This window comes from Anser anser (genome assembly GCF_964211835.1).
Source record: "Anser anser genome assembly, chromosome: 15".
NCBI classification, from domain to species: Eukaryota; Metazoa; Chordata; class Aves; order Anseriformes; family Anatidae; genus Anser; species Anser anser.
In genome coordinates, this window is record NC_139736.1 from 6,219,458 (window position 1) to 6,235,310 (window position 15,853).

At 47.0% G+C, this 15,853-nt stretch overlaps 1 protein-coding gene across 5 annotated transcripts in view; it reads left to right on the forward strand.

Moving 5' to 3' along the window:
- Positions 1–15,853, forward strand: part of ADAP1 (ArfGAP with dual PH domains 1) — a 70,217-nt gene that overhangs the window by 28,321 nt on the left and 26,043 nt on the right. For all 5 annotated transcript variants that reach the window (XM_083799487.1, XM_083799486.1, XM_083799485.1 and 2 more), the window contains one exon: positions 5,726–5,808. In XM_083799487.1, coding sequence (XP_083655613.1) covers positions 5,726–5,808 — 83 coding nt within the window. The remainder of the gene's footprint in view (positions 1–5,725; positions 5,809–15,853) is intronic.

Here is a 15,853-nt window from a genome sequence, read left to right on the forward strand (position 1 = left end):
CCGAGCCTGAAGTTCTGCTCGTGTAGGTGCTCTCTGCAATAGCAACATGGCTGAGATCCCTTGCAGCAGCAGGTCTTGTTCACACACTGTGCTGCTGTACAAACAGCTGTGGGTATGTCGTGTGTTGGGGATGTTTTGAGGGTGATGTGCAAGGTTGTATTTTTCTTTCTCTGGTCAGAGGCTCCCTCTGCCTTTCAGTAGATAAATGCTAGCAAAGATCAGGGGAGCTCTGCCTCGTAAAGGGGTGTCTATTTAGCTATCTCCCCGCCTTGCTGCATCCCCATCACTGCAGCAGCATGAGCTGTTCCCAGCTCGCAGCCCTGGGTGGCGTGGCCATGGCTAACACCTCCAGCCACCACTAGCGCCACGCTGTTGTGTGCCAACCTGCGTTCTGCAGCATCTGGAGACTTTGATGCTTTTAATTACAACACCCCGTGTTGGATGGCTGCGGTGGCTGGGCATGCTTTGTAGAAGCCGCTCTCAAGCTCAGCACGTCAGGATGCTGACATATGAGCCATAAGGACAGGCTGTTCATTCATTTTAGTCTTTTCTTTGGGAATCCTTCTGCCTTGGTTGCTTGAAGAACTGCAAAGTTCAGAACGAGAGGGAAGAAGTGCTCTGGAGCCAGCTTGTCCTTTTTTCTACTTGCCTGTAACGTTGCTTCGTTCCTTGGAAAATATGTGGTGTTTGCCTGCTGCATCTGGCTTCTGCATCCTCCAGAAACCCCATTGTGGCTTCCTGGCTCTGTCAGAAACTTGGCAGTGGTTACAGAAGTTGGAGGGGTGCTCTGGAATTGCCCAGGGAAATTTTACCAGCTGTGCACAGGAAAAAAAACAAACAACCAGACCAAACAAAAAAATCCATTCTGCCCTCTCCTTTCATCTTCCATCTGCCAACAGCTTGGCCCATGCAGCGGGAGCAGTGTGCAGAGCAGCCAAGTTTTGTACATCTGGGGAGTCCCTGAGGCTGAAAAGAATACCAGACCCTGCTCATGCACCAGCACAGCGCTGACCCAAAGAGTGTTGGGTGAGGAACTTAAACCACAGAATCGCTCTTTGGATGGTCATGAGTGATCTTGTTCCAGCTCTGTGCACTGGCAGCAGATTGAGAGCTGTACCAGTAGCGTTTCCTGGGGTGGATACAGTGCGAGCACAGGGTAAAAGTGAAGGAGAAAGGCCTTCTTCAGCCACAGGCTTGACAGAAAGCTCTTAGAAGATGGAGACAAGCTCTTGCTGGGCTTTTGCGATGCTGGAAGTACATCCATGTCCCTGCCCAATACTTAACAGTGGTTCATGTTGCTTACTTGCTTGATTCAGTAACACAGAGCAGCATACATTTGGTCTTCGTGCAAAACACTTAAGTATACTGACTGTACAGTGTGCTTAAGTGCCTTGGTAGGAAAAATGGGGCAGTATGGGTTGTGCTGTGTGGTTGCCTCATCTGGAATGAGGTGAGGCATCAGTCAGAGAGAGGATGTATCCCAGTAAGGCTTAATGATTACGGTTGAGCATTTTGCCTCCAGCTCCCACTTATTGGTCAGATTCTTCAGATCTTATATCCATGGCTTTCAACAGTGCCTTGATGTCTTGGGTATAAAGCTCTCGGGGTATTGCAGCGCAGCCTCTCAAAGACTGGCTGCTCATTGGTTCCCGAGTGCTGGAGCCTCCTGTGATGGCTTGAGTCACGCTCAACTCCTCTTGCGCTGGTAAGGCTCAGAAATAGTGAAAGCTGTCTTACCCCATCGGAAAAGGTGCTGGAGCAAGATGTGAAGCTGGAAGGGCTTTTAGTCTACGCTGCAATGGCTGCCCTTGCACTGTATGAGCAAAAATTTGGACTCAGACTTAAAATTTCATTAAAACAGAGTTTTGACAGAAACTTGGCATAGCCATGTCCACAGAATTGCCTTTGAAAAAGCATTTTTAATTTTTTCCTGGACAAACCTCTGACAAGCTCCAGATGCTGCAGATTTGGGTTTCGGAAAAGACGTTCCTGGATGACGTTCTTTAGTCTTTGTCTGGTTTGGTGGCTTACAAGGACGTCACCAGAAGACTGATGGTTGCTCTTCAATGGCTTTTGGGCCGCTTACAGCTCTGGCTGGGGCTTCTTGACTGGCCTACGTGTCCAAAAAGCTGCAGCAGCTATGCAGCCCCTGTGGTGGGTGCACCATAGAGCACCCCAGGAAAGCCAGCCCTGCTGAAGGTCTTGTTTAACAATAAATTGGAGACTGTAAACTTGGCTGACCAGCACTCCTGTGCGGAGCACAGTGAGGCCATGCAGCCACAGTTTGATATCAAACTGTTGGAACACAAGAACAGCCTTTCCTGTGCTGTTTTGTGCTCTGCAACAAAGGCTTTGAGTATGTGGGACCAAGATAAAGCTGTTCCACTGACTTCTTTTAAATCGTTTCTCCCTGATCCTTTGGCAGGGGCCATGTGCTTTCGTGTGGGTGGCCAGGCAAGCAAACAAGTACCTACGATGAGATTTGGAGGTGTTGGTGTTGGCAGTGTGTTGTTGGCCTCTGGATCCACTGCCTCCTTGGTGCCACGCAGTCCTGCTCCGTTCGGTGGGCAGCTACTATTCTGTTGGAAATGTAATCTTTCCCTATTTTTTTTCCTTTGCTCCCAGGTTTTCATCCTGGTAATTACAAAGAGCTTTGTTTTAATTGCCAAAACCATGACACATTCCCTGTAAGCAGCAGCCTGCCAGACTTTAGGTGGGCTGTTAAAGCTTTTGGACTTGATCCTGAAAGCTGTGCGTCTCCGCAGTTCAGGAATGATGGTTATATTTTTCTAACAAATACAAACTGCCTATTTGCTGCACATCCCATCACCAGAAATGCAATAAAATACCATAAGGCTACTGCTACAATCATTTCTGTTCACCGAGCGTTGAAATCAAAGGGGGCTTTGGATGTAGTGTCCTGTATTAGGCATGTGATATCTGCCCCGGGTTATTTACGTACAAATTAACCTCAAGAAAAATACACTTCAACTAAAACAGAGAATTCTGTCAGCAGCAAATGTCTAAAAGCCCCCCAAAGGCATACTTAAAATGAAATGGAGATCAGTTCTGAAGTCTAATGGAAACAGTAGAGGGACTATATGGCTTAGGGACCTTTGGCTTGGCCCTGAGCTCTGATTGCTTTCAGATCCCATAGATACCGAGACAAATTCCTGTTTAGATTCACGCAAGGATTGCCAGTGACACTAGGGTTTAACTCCAGACTCAAAAGCTTTTTTTTTTTTTTTTTTTTTGTGGCAGGATTGCCTCCAGTCCATGGTACTGAGTATGGTCAAGTCCCTGCTCAGCCTCTCAGTCTCCTGTAAGGAGATGCTGGACTCCTCGCCGTCCTCCTTGGGCCTTTGTTTCAGTTTCTTTTGCTAGAGCTGTTCTGCTTTCTATAAATAACAACTGGAGCAGAAGCTGCAGCTGCTGGCCTTGCACCGAGTCGTCCTAACTGCAGGCTGCTCTTGGTGTAACTTGATTTTTGGGAAATTTGTTGCTGAAAGAACCCGGGTTTGTGATGATGAGGAAGGAAGGAAGAATGTGTGAGGTGGTGGGAAGTTGTGTGAGCTGGGAACGCAGCGTGGCCATAGTCTTATCTGCCATAGCACTTGCCACTGGAGCCACTTGTGGCCTGGCCCAAGTGCTGGGAGAGGTTACTGAGAGCTTTTTGCAGCTTCTCAGGATGTACACTCGGGCTAGGTGCCTCATGACTGATAAATCTGTGCTCTCTTGCACAACAGCTGTGGAGATACTGAACCACTGTCACTGACAGCGTCATGGGAAATAAGTCATTGCAGAGCACTGTTCCCTAAGGCGTAAGACCAGCAGAGTGTATCTGTTGTAGTATTTGCATTATAGAGCAAGAGTGTTTTCCCATTGCTGCGCATGAACCTTATTTAAACATTTGCATTGGAAGGCTGACTTTCAGAGGCTCTGAACAGCTGCAGCTCCTGCTGAACCCACTGAAGTCAGCTGGAGCCGAGGGTGGTGTGAATTCTCTTCCTTATCGTTAAATTCCTAATTGTCTTGTTGAAAAGGTCCAAGTTTGGCTACAGTGACAGCAAGCTGTCTGCAGCAGCCGGGCTGGAAAATTGCACGAACAGAAACAAATTTAAGTACTAATGTTGATTTTGTTTGATTAAGTTTCTGTAGCTTTCTTGATGAGCAGCAGAATATAGAAACGGGCAATTAAATTCTTCCTTCTGGGTCAACAACATTCTACGTTTACAGTGTTGTAGGTATTGGATCAAGAAAGAGGATCCTGCTCAGCCCAGAAGACCCCCTTGCACACTTCTACGAAGCCCATCTGAACCCCGCTGTGAAGGTCTGAGGATGGGTTATCCTCAGACTAGAGCGTGGCACAGGGTGGCAGCAGAAGGGAGATGGGTGTTCGCCTTCCGAGTTCACAGTGAAACTTGCAGATGTGTGTAACAACTAAAGATCAGTCCTGAAAACAGGAACAGAAGGGGGAAAGGCAGATTCAGTGCATTATTTCTGTTACAGCAGAGACTCCCAGCTGAGTTTTGGATGCAGCGAAGCTGTGTTGCTCCCTGAGGCTTGTGGGAGAAGGGTGGGGAGATGAAACAATGGGTGGGATAAAATACATGTGATTATTTCCTTCTTTACTTCCAGGAAACCTATTACACCCACGGTTCTGTTTGAATAATATCTTGCAAATTTGATCTATTTGTTTGCTGTAGCCCCCAGATGAATTTTCACAAGCAATACTAGTACGCTTATCTTCTTCAAACGTTTCTGGAATGTGTCTTGCTGGGAAGCTAGCGTTAAATTTGTGCGGTCAGCAAAAAAAAAAAAAGCAGAGATTCTTCAGCATATCAACAGTTTTCGTTAGCGGGGTGTTGATGTGTTGAAGTGTGATGGGTTTTACAGAACACGCCTGATGCTGGGGGATCTTTCACTGTCATCAGTGTAGGCCACTTCTAAATGTCTGCTGTGAAGCTGGGATGACACATACCGTTATTTCCATGTGTTTCTGCCTGCTTGGGCTATTTAAGGTTCCCGTGCAATTAACAAAGCGCAGTTAGAGCTGTTTGAAGCAATTGCTATCTTATTCTAGATTTAAACTACTTATGTCCTTCATTAATTCCAGTACTCATGCTAAAATAAAATAACAAAAATGTATTTATAACGTCTGGGTTGTTTATTCCTTTCTGGAAGTCTTGGTATCATTTTCAGCATGAAGAATAGAGGACTTCATAATAGACATGTTTTCCACCATGTGTCATAGATTTCTTTCTTAGGGTAAGCAGTCCAGGCTCTAAGTTTGAATGTACCAAGTTTCGGTTTTCATATTGACAGTTTTAAGGCAAAGAATTTTTTCTCTTTTATGTTTATTGCTTTTTTGTTGTTGTTGTTTTTTTTTTTATTCAATGATCCCATTTACTAAAGAATCCAGTCTGAGGAGCTTATGTTTAAAATTGTTCCTATACTGAGGGAATTATGTGCAGAGGCTGATCGGGTGGGTGGAAATGGGCTATTTTGCTAAATCTGTAGGTCTTAGTAAATTTCCAATAAAATAAAACAATTGATTTGCTCTCTAACACAGTGGAAGAAGCCCTTGACTCCAAAGTGTGCAATTTAATTTTTGGAAGACTTTTAAATCACAGTTGTATTTTGATTGTAGAATTAATGATTGTGGATTCCTCCTTAGTTTATCTTGGACCGTGTCTACTTTTTTCTTTTTTTCTTTTTTTTCCAGACTGCTGCGGGAACAGTGGATCAGAGCCAAATACGAAAGGAAAGAATTCATTCACAGTGAGAAGCAGGAGCCTTATTCTGCAGGTAGTGAAAGAAACTTTTGGCAGATAAGTTTTTTGATGTCCAGCACCTTCCATTTTTCTTGTATCTATTTTCTTTATATTGATTATTGCTTGTATGGCACTAAAGAGGAAGAGACAGTATGATTTTTTGGACAAGATTTGGCCTGGTGTTCCATGTATTTGATTGGGAATATTGGCAATGTCAATGCCAGATGGAAAGAAATGAGTTATCAGGAGTCTTTCTGTTGACTTCAGTGGGCTATTCACCCACAGTCAGTAAAGTACCAGTGATTTTGTTGCTGATAGCCGGAGACGTAAATGCACATTAAAATGGAGGTAAGGGTGTTTGTCTCATTACGGTGGCTTTTGCTGTGGAAAGATGAAGTAGGATTAATAACACAGTCGGGGTAATGGTCAGTAAGGGCCAGGTTCAGAGAATGAGTCAGTTTTCTTAAAGAATGGCAGAGTTTAAGGAGGAGGTGCAGGGCTTGGCCAGGTTCCTTGTGCAGCTGCACCAGCATAAGGACTGGCACGAAAGCGCATGAAATTAACTGGATACTTTTTTGCTGTATGTAAGTGGCCTTTAATTTATTCTGCATATTAAGGAGTTGACACCAGCTATGTGCATGCATGGCTCCAGGATAATTTTATTACCAAGAACCATGTTACAGATGAAAGGTTAAAATTCTATTTTCATTCTGCTTTTCAAGACTAATAACAAGCAGGTAGCTCCAGCAGTTTGCTGCTATTAAAACTTCAATTAAAATCTGATCTCATATAGTCTCAATTTATGTTTAGTCTTTCTGCTCCGCTTTTTTCTATATATGAAACCTGCACGTAACGTGCGTGCATGTGCGTGTGTTATCCATATTCATGCATAGTACGAAGCACATTTTAGGTTTTCCAAACAGTCTGCTGGAGTCAGACGTGTTGTATTAACGATAAATCGTTGGTTTCCTAGACAGATTTGGAATTTATCTGCCAGTATGTGTATAATGTTCACCCAGGAATAACGTTGCCATTTCATACATGCAACTTTTAGATATAAAAGCCCAGTTTCAGCTGGGTACTTCAGACAAATGCATCGTTTTAAACACAATTACTCCTTTTGACTCCAAGAAGAGGGTGTACCTGGTTAGAGAGAAGTATTTGTTTCAGTGTTGTTTGGGCAGAAGGGCAGTGTGTTCTGAACTTCCTGAAAAATACCGTAGGAAGAGCTTGAACAGGAGTTTATTTTAGCAACATATTTTGTAGCTTTTCAGCAATGCTGTTGCATAATATTTGACTGCATGGTGAAGGGATAGGGTTTTCTCTCCTCTTTGAAGTTCAAACACCATTAACTGCAGAACATAAAAGAGAACGTGGCAAGCCATTTTAAATGTACAACACTTGCGGGAGAAGGAGAGGCAAGGAAGGCAGGCTGATGGGCACCTTGTCGGTTGTGTACCATTTTTTTAGTTTTGTGTGTTTTCTCTGAGAATCGTATCATCATCAAAATCCAGCATGGGAGCTGTGTAAATTACCTTGGCGACGCTAACCAGGATGTCATCTGTTCATTCTTGTGGACAAAGCAGGGAGGTGGGGGCCAGACTTCCAGTGCCAACTTACCCTTTCCGCTTTACCATAACGGCTCCTGAAGTGTGGTTGCATACCTGTGCTTCTGCCTGTGCCAAACCATGCTGCTTCTGCCGGACAGCGTGACGTAGCTCAGTTGGGGACACTGTTTTCAGTTCTCTGGCTGTTGCACTGGGATCAGTTGTTTCCCAGGACTGTGACTTGTGTTGTGTACGGTGCCGGATCACCAGGTTGCCAAGCTGGTGTGAACCAGTGCTATCAAGGAACTTGTCTGAGCTGTGCCATCCAAGGCAGGCTGGAGTTTGGCACTTGCAGAAGAAGCTCAGCCACATCACTCGTCCCTGCTCTGCCCTTATCACTGCTTGGAGGGGTCGATCCAGTTTAGCAGCTTGGAGGATGCGCCCTGTGTGGAGTGATCCTCATGTGCCTGCTCGTGCTGGGTTCAGCGCTGCTGGGAGCCGCAGAGCATCTGGGCAATTGCTTTCCATTCATGACCTCCTGAATGGGGATGCACTGGGGTGGGACTGAAACAAGGATGCCCTCTTGCCCACCTCACACCCAGTTTGTGTCTCATTTAAATTTATGTATCTCTCTCTTTCTCTCCGGTGTTGGCTTAGACCATTTTTTCTCACCATTCTGAATTCCCTGGAGGGGTGTTAGATTACCAATTTCTAAGCATGAGACATTTTGTTGCTAATAGAGATGTCGGTGTCCATTTTCTGTTGTTTGTTGGAAGATTTAATTCCATTTTACAATCCCAGGGGCAGTTTTGCATTCTGATATTTGCTCAACAATTGCATAAAAATAAGAAAATGCTATCTTTGAGCAGTTTTGAGTAACATCCTTTTCCAGGCAGCCTGACGAAACCCTAGTCAGAAATTGTGTTCTCGTCTTCAGAAAGTCCTTCGGGGAGAGGCTGCCTGGAGCCTGTAGATGCCAAGCAGAAGCTGTCGCAGCCGAACTGACAGACCTTGGAGAAATGAGTCTCAGGACAGGAGTGTCAGATGTGCAGGTCAGCGCTGAGACAGTCACGTAGGGGAGCCTGGCAGGGGGATGCGGCAGACTCGCTGGCTGCTGGTGAGAAGTATAAACAAGAGACACGAATGTGGGATGCAGAGACAATGCATAGCTCCAAAGGGCTTTGTATAGCCCCTGGACCAACGGGAAACTGCCCTCTGTGATGGGAAGTGATGTAAGGCAGCAGAAATTGGGGTTGGGAAACACACACACCTTGTGTGAACAGAAATCCCTGGTGTGGGCAATGTTGAATGTTCAAGCAGGTTCTCAAGCCTCACCCCAGACAGGAGCAATGGCTGGAGATCCACGGCCCCTGCATCAGATGTCCCCCTCTCTGGGGGACACTGTTACACCTGCAGTCGTGGCCGTTTTCCCTTGGTACAAGATTTCTTATAGGAACTTCCACTGAAATTGTAGGGAGTTTCTTGCTCCCACAGGAAGCCTTTGGGTGTTAGCCCATGCGCCACTGACAGCTGCAGCTTCCAGCTCCTGTGCCGTGGGTTAGTTTTTCAAACTCTGATGGTTTCATTCCTCTGAATGAGCCGTCATTAATGAGTATGTTAGCACCATTGATTTTAGTGCAAGGAGTCAGTTTGAGTTCAGGTAGTGCAGGAAGATTAGTAAAACAGTGATTAAATGCTTCGGTGATCCACTATCGATTCTTAGATACACCCTTTTATACGTTTGAGCTCTTAATTCGACTGTAGTATTAGAGCTAAATAATCTGATCGTCATAGACAGACTTCATGAGGCAAAACATTATTTACACCCCGGTAATCCTGACTAATGCTGTGGCTGTGTTCCTCATGCTACTGATACATTTGTTGCGCAGTGGCATAGAATAATACTGATTTTAAGACCCACACATTAATGTGTTTTGAGGGTGGTTTTATCCCTTCTGATAAATGAACTGACTCAATTACTGTCAGTCTCCAGCTAATTGTCCCCTCTCGGGGAGTTTAATGGGGCACAGGCACTGACTTCTGGAAGTGAAGGGTGGTATTAATTGCCGTCAAGTTCCGATCTGGAACTCGAGGCAGTTGAAAGGTTTGTGTGATTGTTCTTTAAGAGCTTGGATGTTTTCACCTGCTGCTGATTGGCAGCAGTTACGGCAATGCTTTCCAAATGTCATGCTGAAAGTTAGTCTGTTTGGGTGCTTTTGATTACTCTTTATCAAATGGATTTATTTTAACCAAGGAAGGTGTGGAGGAAGTAGAACAGTGTTTTCAGAGCTGGAGCATTATGATAAATTGGTAAAGGTGCAGCTGCTTTAATGTATCTCAGGCCACAGACGAGAAGGGGATGTGCATGTGGCCAAGAGAAGAAAGCAAAAGGGAGGCGTCAGCTCCTGTAAGCCTGCCTTTGGCTTCTGATGGACCCTTCCTATTACCACCAAGGTGCAGGGAGATCTTTGGATCTTCACTTTAACATTAGCAAATGAAACTGCTTTACCTGGTGTTAAATCTCTTAAGGATTGTCAGGAAAAAGTGGCATAACTTTACAGTTTGGGTCGTGACAGCACTTACCCGTGGGCTGAGCATGGGAAGGGCAGTCAGAGAGAGCTAATGGGTGGTGAACAGAGATGTCAGTCTGTGTAAGAGGAGTTGGCACCTTTTTCTTGGAAACGCTGGCTCTGTCGGTCTGTTGTCTGGTGCTCGTTGTGGGTGAGCCCTGGGTGCTCATGCAGTCCATGCAGACAAAGCTCACCACAACAGAAGTCCCAGCTTTTTTTGACTAATATCTGCACAATTGATGGTAGGCAGATAAGATGCATCTGAAAAAGTATTCTACGAATAAATCAGCGTGAAACCGACTGAGTTCCCTTCTGCTATTGCCTTACTATTCCTTGTCATTGGGGAGAATGTTTTTCCCCTCTTTCTTTGCCTCCTACGCCATCTTTCCAACTGCAATTTCCATGCAGGACCCAGCACTGAGATGTTCTGCTGGAGGGGATGTGAGAACTGGCAGTCGGTAGCTGTTGGAAGATTTAAAGGTTTGAAGTGACCCTCGACTGGATGGTGAGGCGAATCCTGTCTCGTGATGCAATGAGCTGGTCCAGTGCCAAAGCTTTTCTGTGAGCTCCAGCTGGTTGCTGCTTGGTGGGTGCATTTTGCCTCACCATTGCTGGGAGGGGGAGATGCTGCAGATTCCCCAGGGTGCTGCTGTGTGGAAGACACTGAACTGCAGAGAGCAAGCAGCTCGTGTCAAGTGTCTCTCAGGCAGGGTATGTAATAGGAAACTGGAAGACAGTAGGAATTCTGCTTCCTAAAACCAGATTGATTGTACAAAGTTCAAACAAGGCAATCCTGAACGTACACGTGGTGTTTCCCTGGCCTTGCTAAAGCCACACACATCCGAGCAGACTGTTCTGTGCTGGTCTGCTCCCTGAGCTGATCTCCTTGTTTCCAGCAAGGATGCTGTTAGCACTTCCCTCCTTCCAAAGCTGGTTGTGAAACTCACTGCTCTGCGGAGATGGGGGTGCTCTCAGGGAGCCAGAGGAGCACCATGGATACAAGGAACAACGAGGGATTGGGTTCTGGCTTAAACACTACCAACTATAGTAGTGGCCAAGGCCATATGAATAATCATTTGACCAAATACTTGATGTTGTTTACACTAAAACAAAGGCAGGGTCATCTCTATGGGGGGAGAGAGAGATGCTGCCTCACTGGTCTTCTTAAAGAGTCCAAGCCCAGGAGAGCAAAGCCTCACCAGTAAGGTGCAGACGTACAAGACGTATGTACTGCTGAGAGATTATCTGTGCCATGTATTGTTATTTAATAAGGTCACTGAGATGGTTCAGCAGTGATTTACAGGCTCTCAGACCAGGGTGGAGGTGCTTTCCAGCACAGTGTGAACAGATGGCGAGCACGGGGTGAACTTCGTGCAAGCAACAGCTTCACCAAACGCAGCTTGCTGCAACTTTGCTGCAAATGCTGCTTTCTTGTATTTTCTATAAATAGGCCGGCACGTCCTAGCGCTGTTAATTTATCAGGTCGTGGAAGAGCAGTCAATAACAGGAGATTTGCAGATCAAACGTGCTGCTACCAAATCTGCATGCCAATACCATTCCATTTTAGTAGGACAGGGGAGCAGCAGTTCTCCCTTCCTCACAGCACATACTGCTGCGTATCTTTCACGTTGAGACATTTCCCAAAGGCGTTGGGGATGGGAATGTATCCTTTGCAAGGAGGGAGGATGTAAATGCCAGCAAGCATCATTGCTTTCGTTCTTCAGTCATGGGAGGCTGCAGCTCCTCAGCTGATGCAAATTGTCCTAGGTCCCGTAAAAATGGCAAAGGAATTGAGATTTACACAGGCTGAAGATTTAAACCCTGCCCTTTGGGATGGAAGGCGGAAAAGGCCTTGATTGTTTGATTGGTGGTTATATGTCTGAGGGTGGCGGCCTATTGCTCCGCAGCGTGAGATAATACGGTGGCGCTGCGGCCTTAGGTGGCTTTAGCCTCTGTTGGTTTATATTCCTTGTATCTGTAGCGTGGACTAGATCTCATTGTCACTGCGGAGGTCTGAGAAGGGTGAGCTCTACCCAGGTAGCTCCGAAGGGTGGATATTTGGCTGAGGGTGTCCTTTCACTTGCCCTGTGTTCTCTCAACACCCCAGAGGTGACTTTGCTTATGTGTTAGTTTGTATTTGTCTGCAAATATGATAGCACAGTAAATTATGAGACATGAAAGAACACCCCGAAATAGTAAAATCTGTGCACTTTCTATTCCATGTGGCTCTTGCATAACTTGGGAAACAATCTGAATTAATTTTTCCCTGCGCTTGCACAGTTGGAAGGCTGCAAAGGACTAGAGCAAACACACGGGATGTGAATATGTTCCTTCTCACTGCGAGGAAGATACCCGTGTTAGTTCAGCATGACCTGCAGTGATGTAATGCGGTTTATTTTGGGCGTGATCAGACAAAGTGGTGAGCAGTGTTGCAGTTTAAACCCAATTATTTTAAGTGACAGACCTCATCCTCTGCTGTCACTTCCCTGTTTCAGCGAGTGAGCCTGCAGTGACACAGCGATGCCGTGCTTCAGCCCCGTGTTTTTCTCGGCCTCAGAAGCAACCAGAGCACAGAAATAAAGCACCAGCTAGAGGGCTGCTGCTGTCGTTTGTTAAGATGTTAATGCACGCAGTCCTTAAGGAAATGCTTGTGCAGGAGGGAGCTGGATGTGCTGCATGAATCAGCACCATCCCCTTGGCTTGGCAAGCACACCCAGTAGGACCCGATGGTGGAGGTGATGGGGACGGGACTGGCTGGCCAGGGACAGGGTTGTGCCCTCTGAGCTGTGGCTGACTGTGAGAAGAGAGGGTGAAAGTGCAGAGTGGAGGGAGGAGATGGGAGATAGCAGGGTTGCAGCTTTTCACAACGGCAGCAAAGGAAAGGTGGTCGGACTTTCCCTGTGAAATGCTTTTTGCCTTTCATCATCAGATGCTTGCAGGAAGTGGCCAGCTTTGGTGAATTCACAGCTTCAAAAGGCAGCTAGAGAATTATCAAACTTCTCATTTGCCCACCTTTCCCTTGTGGGTGGGGGAGAAAAAGTGTCACAGGCAATTTCAGAAGGTCAAATCGCTGCTGCCAGAAGCGCCCAGTCTGATAGGATGAGTTCTGAATCGTGGTAAGCTGAGAGCTTCTGGGAGGCTGACGTATTTCCCCCTCCTCCTGGTTAGTTGGCAGAGCACAGCCTGAGGGTCTTGGGGGTGCTGGAGAGAGGAGAGGGCTTTTGTGGGGGGAGGTTCGTGTCCTGAGGAGCCGGGGGGGCAGGGATGGTTGGTTTGTGCTGCAGCGTGCTCTGGTGCTGCTCAAAGGAGAGGCGTTTTCGCCGGCATCCTTCTCCACGTACGTGGCTGTGCCAGTAACTCGCTGCCCTGCAACAGAGCCCTCCTGGGCTTGGCCGCTGTTCCCTCGCAGGGAAGGGCAGTTAGAGCAAAAAAGAAATTGATGCTACTGCAAAGGTTTTCTGAAAGAGACATCTGCAACGTCGCAGCTGAGGGCCTGTAGCAGTGTCAGGGTCACAGCAGCGGGTCGTGCACCGAGATAGGCAAGGGTGGCTTTTTGGGTTTTGTTGTTTTGTTTTTTCTCCCCCCCTCTCCTTTTCTGATTTCTGGTAACTCCCCCTTCAGACAGGGGAGTGTATGGCCTGGGGGCTACGGGAATGGCATGAAATTGCAGAAGGTGAATTCTCCAGGTATTGCTGGGAATGCGTACTCTGATTTCTGCACCCTCCTGCTGCTGCTGTGTCTGAACAACGTGTGTTGAAATGTTGACTTCTTGGGCAAAGATGGCTTTTCTGATGCAAATGCTTTCAGTGGAGGAGTGAAGTGTATTGGTGGGCGGTGTTTGCCTTCGAGCCCCATTTCACGGGTGGGTGCATGGAGGGCCCTGGGGGTCTGCATGCTGCTGCGTGGCAGGGGACGCAGCCCCAGCTCTTGTTCGCTTGGGGGGTCAATGCCGGTGGGAAGGGGGGCTCATGGCCTCAAGGTGAAGCTCCCTGGGTTGCAGCCAAGGTTTTAGGCTGGTGGCTGGTCATGTTTATCAGCAGGGTTGGTGAGCGTGGCCTCTTGGCCCTGTCCTACCTCTCTGAGGGCTGTCTGCTCGCAGGTGAGGGCTGCGTCCTTGGCTGGTGTGAATGTGTGTTGCTCTGTTGAAGCTTGCGTTGGGTTCTGCTCTCTGAATGCCTTGACATCAGACCCGGTCTGTGTTCAGAGCATCACGATGCCGTGGGTAATGAGATCCTCTCCTGACACCTGACGGAATGGGAGTGTGGGAACAACCTGAAACAGATGATGGAAATCTGTTGTCTGAAACCATCTCCTCCTAGGCAGGCAGCAGTGTCGTAGGTGATTCCTGTGGCATCCTGTACATGCTGGTGAGCACGTTAAGCAAAAGGGTCTAATCGAAACTCTGTTCTTGCAAAGGTGTTACCAGCTGATTGAGGAGCTGCTTTTAGTGCTGGGAAGGCTTGAGCGAGCTGATGTGCTCAGAACGGTAGCCTGATGCCATCTCAGCTTCTCTCATGCAGACTGACAAGATTATTTCATGGTTGTATTTTTGCAACCACATACAACCCGCTGTGGACGAATACTTGGCTGATGTTCCTGTTTATGTTTCCACCAAGTCCAGTGGAGCTCTTCTCACTTTCCCCGGGTGACAATGGCAATATGGTGACAAGCGCTGCACAACCGCAGAGCGGGACTGCAGTGCAGTTGGGTGTAAGGTGAGAGCAGGCAGGCGACATTCGCTCAGAAAAAAAAGGAGGCATTGCCCCGCTGCAAGAGTGGCTCTAAAAAAGTCAGCTTAATTGTTTCTTTTGCAAGCATGTGAATTATCCTGTTGTTTTATAAGCAAGGAGAAGTGGAGCATTTAGCAATCACAGCTGCATCTGGTTGGGATTGTCCAAGACACTGAAAAGCCAGAGGGGAAGATGAGCGGGCAATGCTTGCATAAGCTTTGGTTCCGTAGGACACCAAGCTTACGAGAAAGATAAGAAAAGCCACGTGATAATTTTTTTATTTTTTGTAACAACAAAAATTATATAATTATATAAATATATTAAAATTATGTATGCTGATAATAAAAATGATAAACATTTCCAAGGCTGTCATCAGTAGCTCACCCAATTCGATGAGCAGACACCAGTGCCTGCTGTAGGGGAGTGTTGTGGTGCAAATCCTTTTGGGGCAGGATTTGGTTTCGCTCTGTGTCTGCAGCGAGCTGCCTGATCAGCAGCGTGGCTCTGGTGCGGGGCAGGTGTACCTGGCCACGCTGCAGCCGTAGGCGGGCTGCCCCTCTCCTGTGTGACGTGGCCAGGGATATAAATACTTCAGCACTTTTTTCCCAGTGCTCCTTCTCTCCTGCCCCCCCCAGTTCACAACATCTCCTTGTGACAAAGCAGCTCTCGGTGCCAGCAGGCGGCTGTGCCAGGCTGAGCGGGGCCGCGGCGGCTCTGCCTGCCCGCTTCTTGCAGGGCTGCAGCGTGAGCACAGGGAGCTCACAGATGCTAAATTCTGCAGCTAATCTGGTGAGCGACGGGACTGGCTTTGCAACTTGGAGCCGTTCTTAATCAGGCTGTAAGCACCAGGAAAAGTGAGTTTATAATCTGCGCTACCTGTTTGGTATTTCAAGCAGCAGAGAAATAGCTGTGAAGCAGTTGCAATGGTTTGTGTTCATGAAACCCCAAGTCCTCCCCCAAATCCTAGCGATATTTCTGTTGACAGCAGCGAGATTTGAAGTGTCACTTTATAAACACTGAGTTACATTAGACTCTGAATACCACAAAGGTCTTAAGATCCACATGGATGATGCAGAGCTATAAGTAGTCTTTAAAGCGCAGCCTGCGTCGTGTGTCTGTAAAGTGAATAGAACCATGCAAATAGAGAGTTTATTTTCCTCCCCTTCTGTTTTTATGCTGGCAAGTTTCCCATAATGCCAGTGACTTGACTCTTGATTTACACCATATATAGA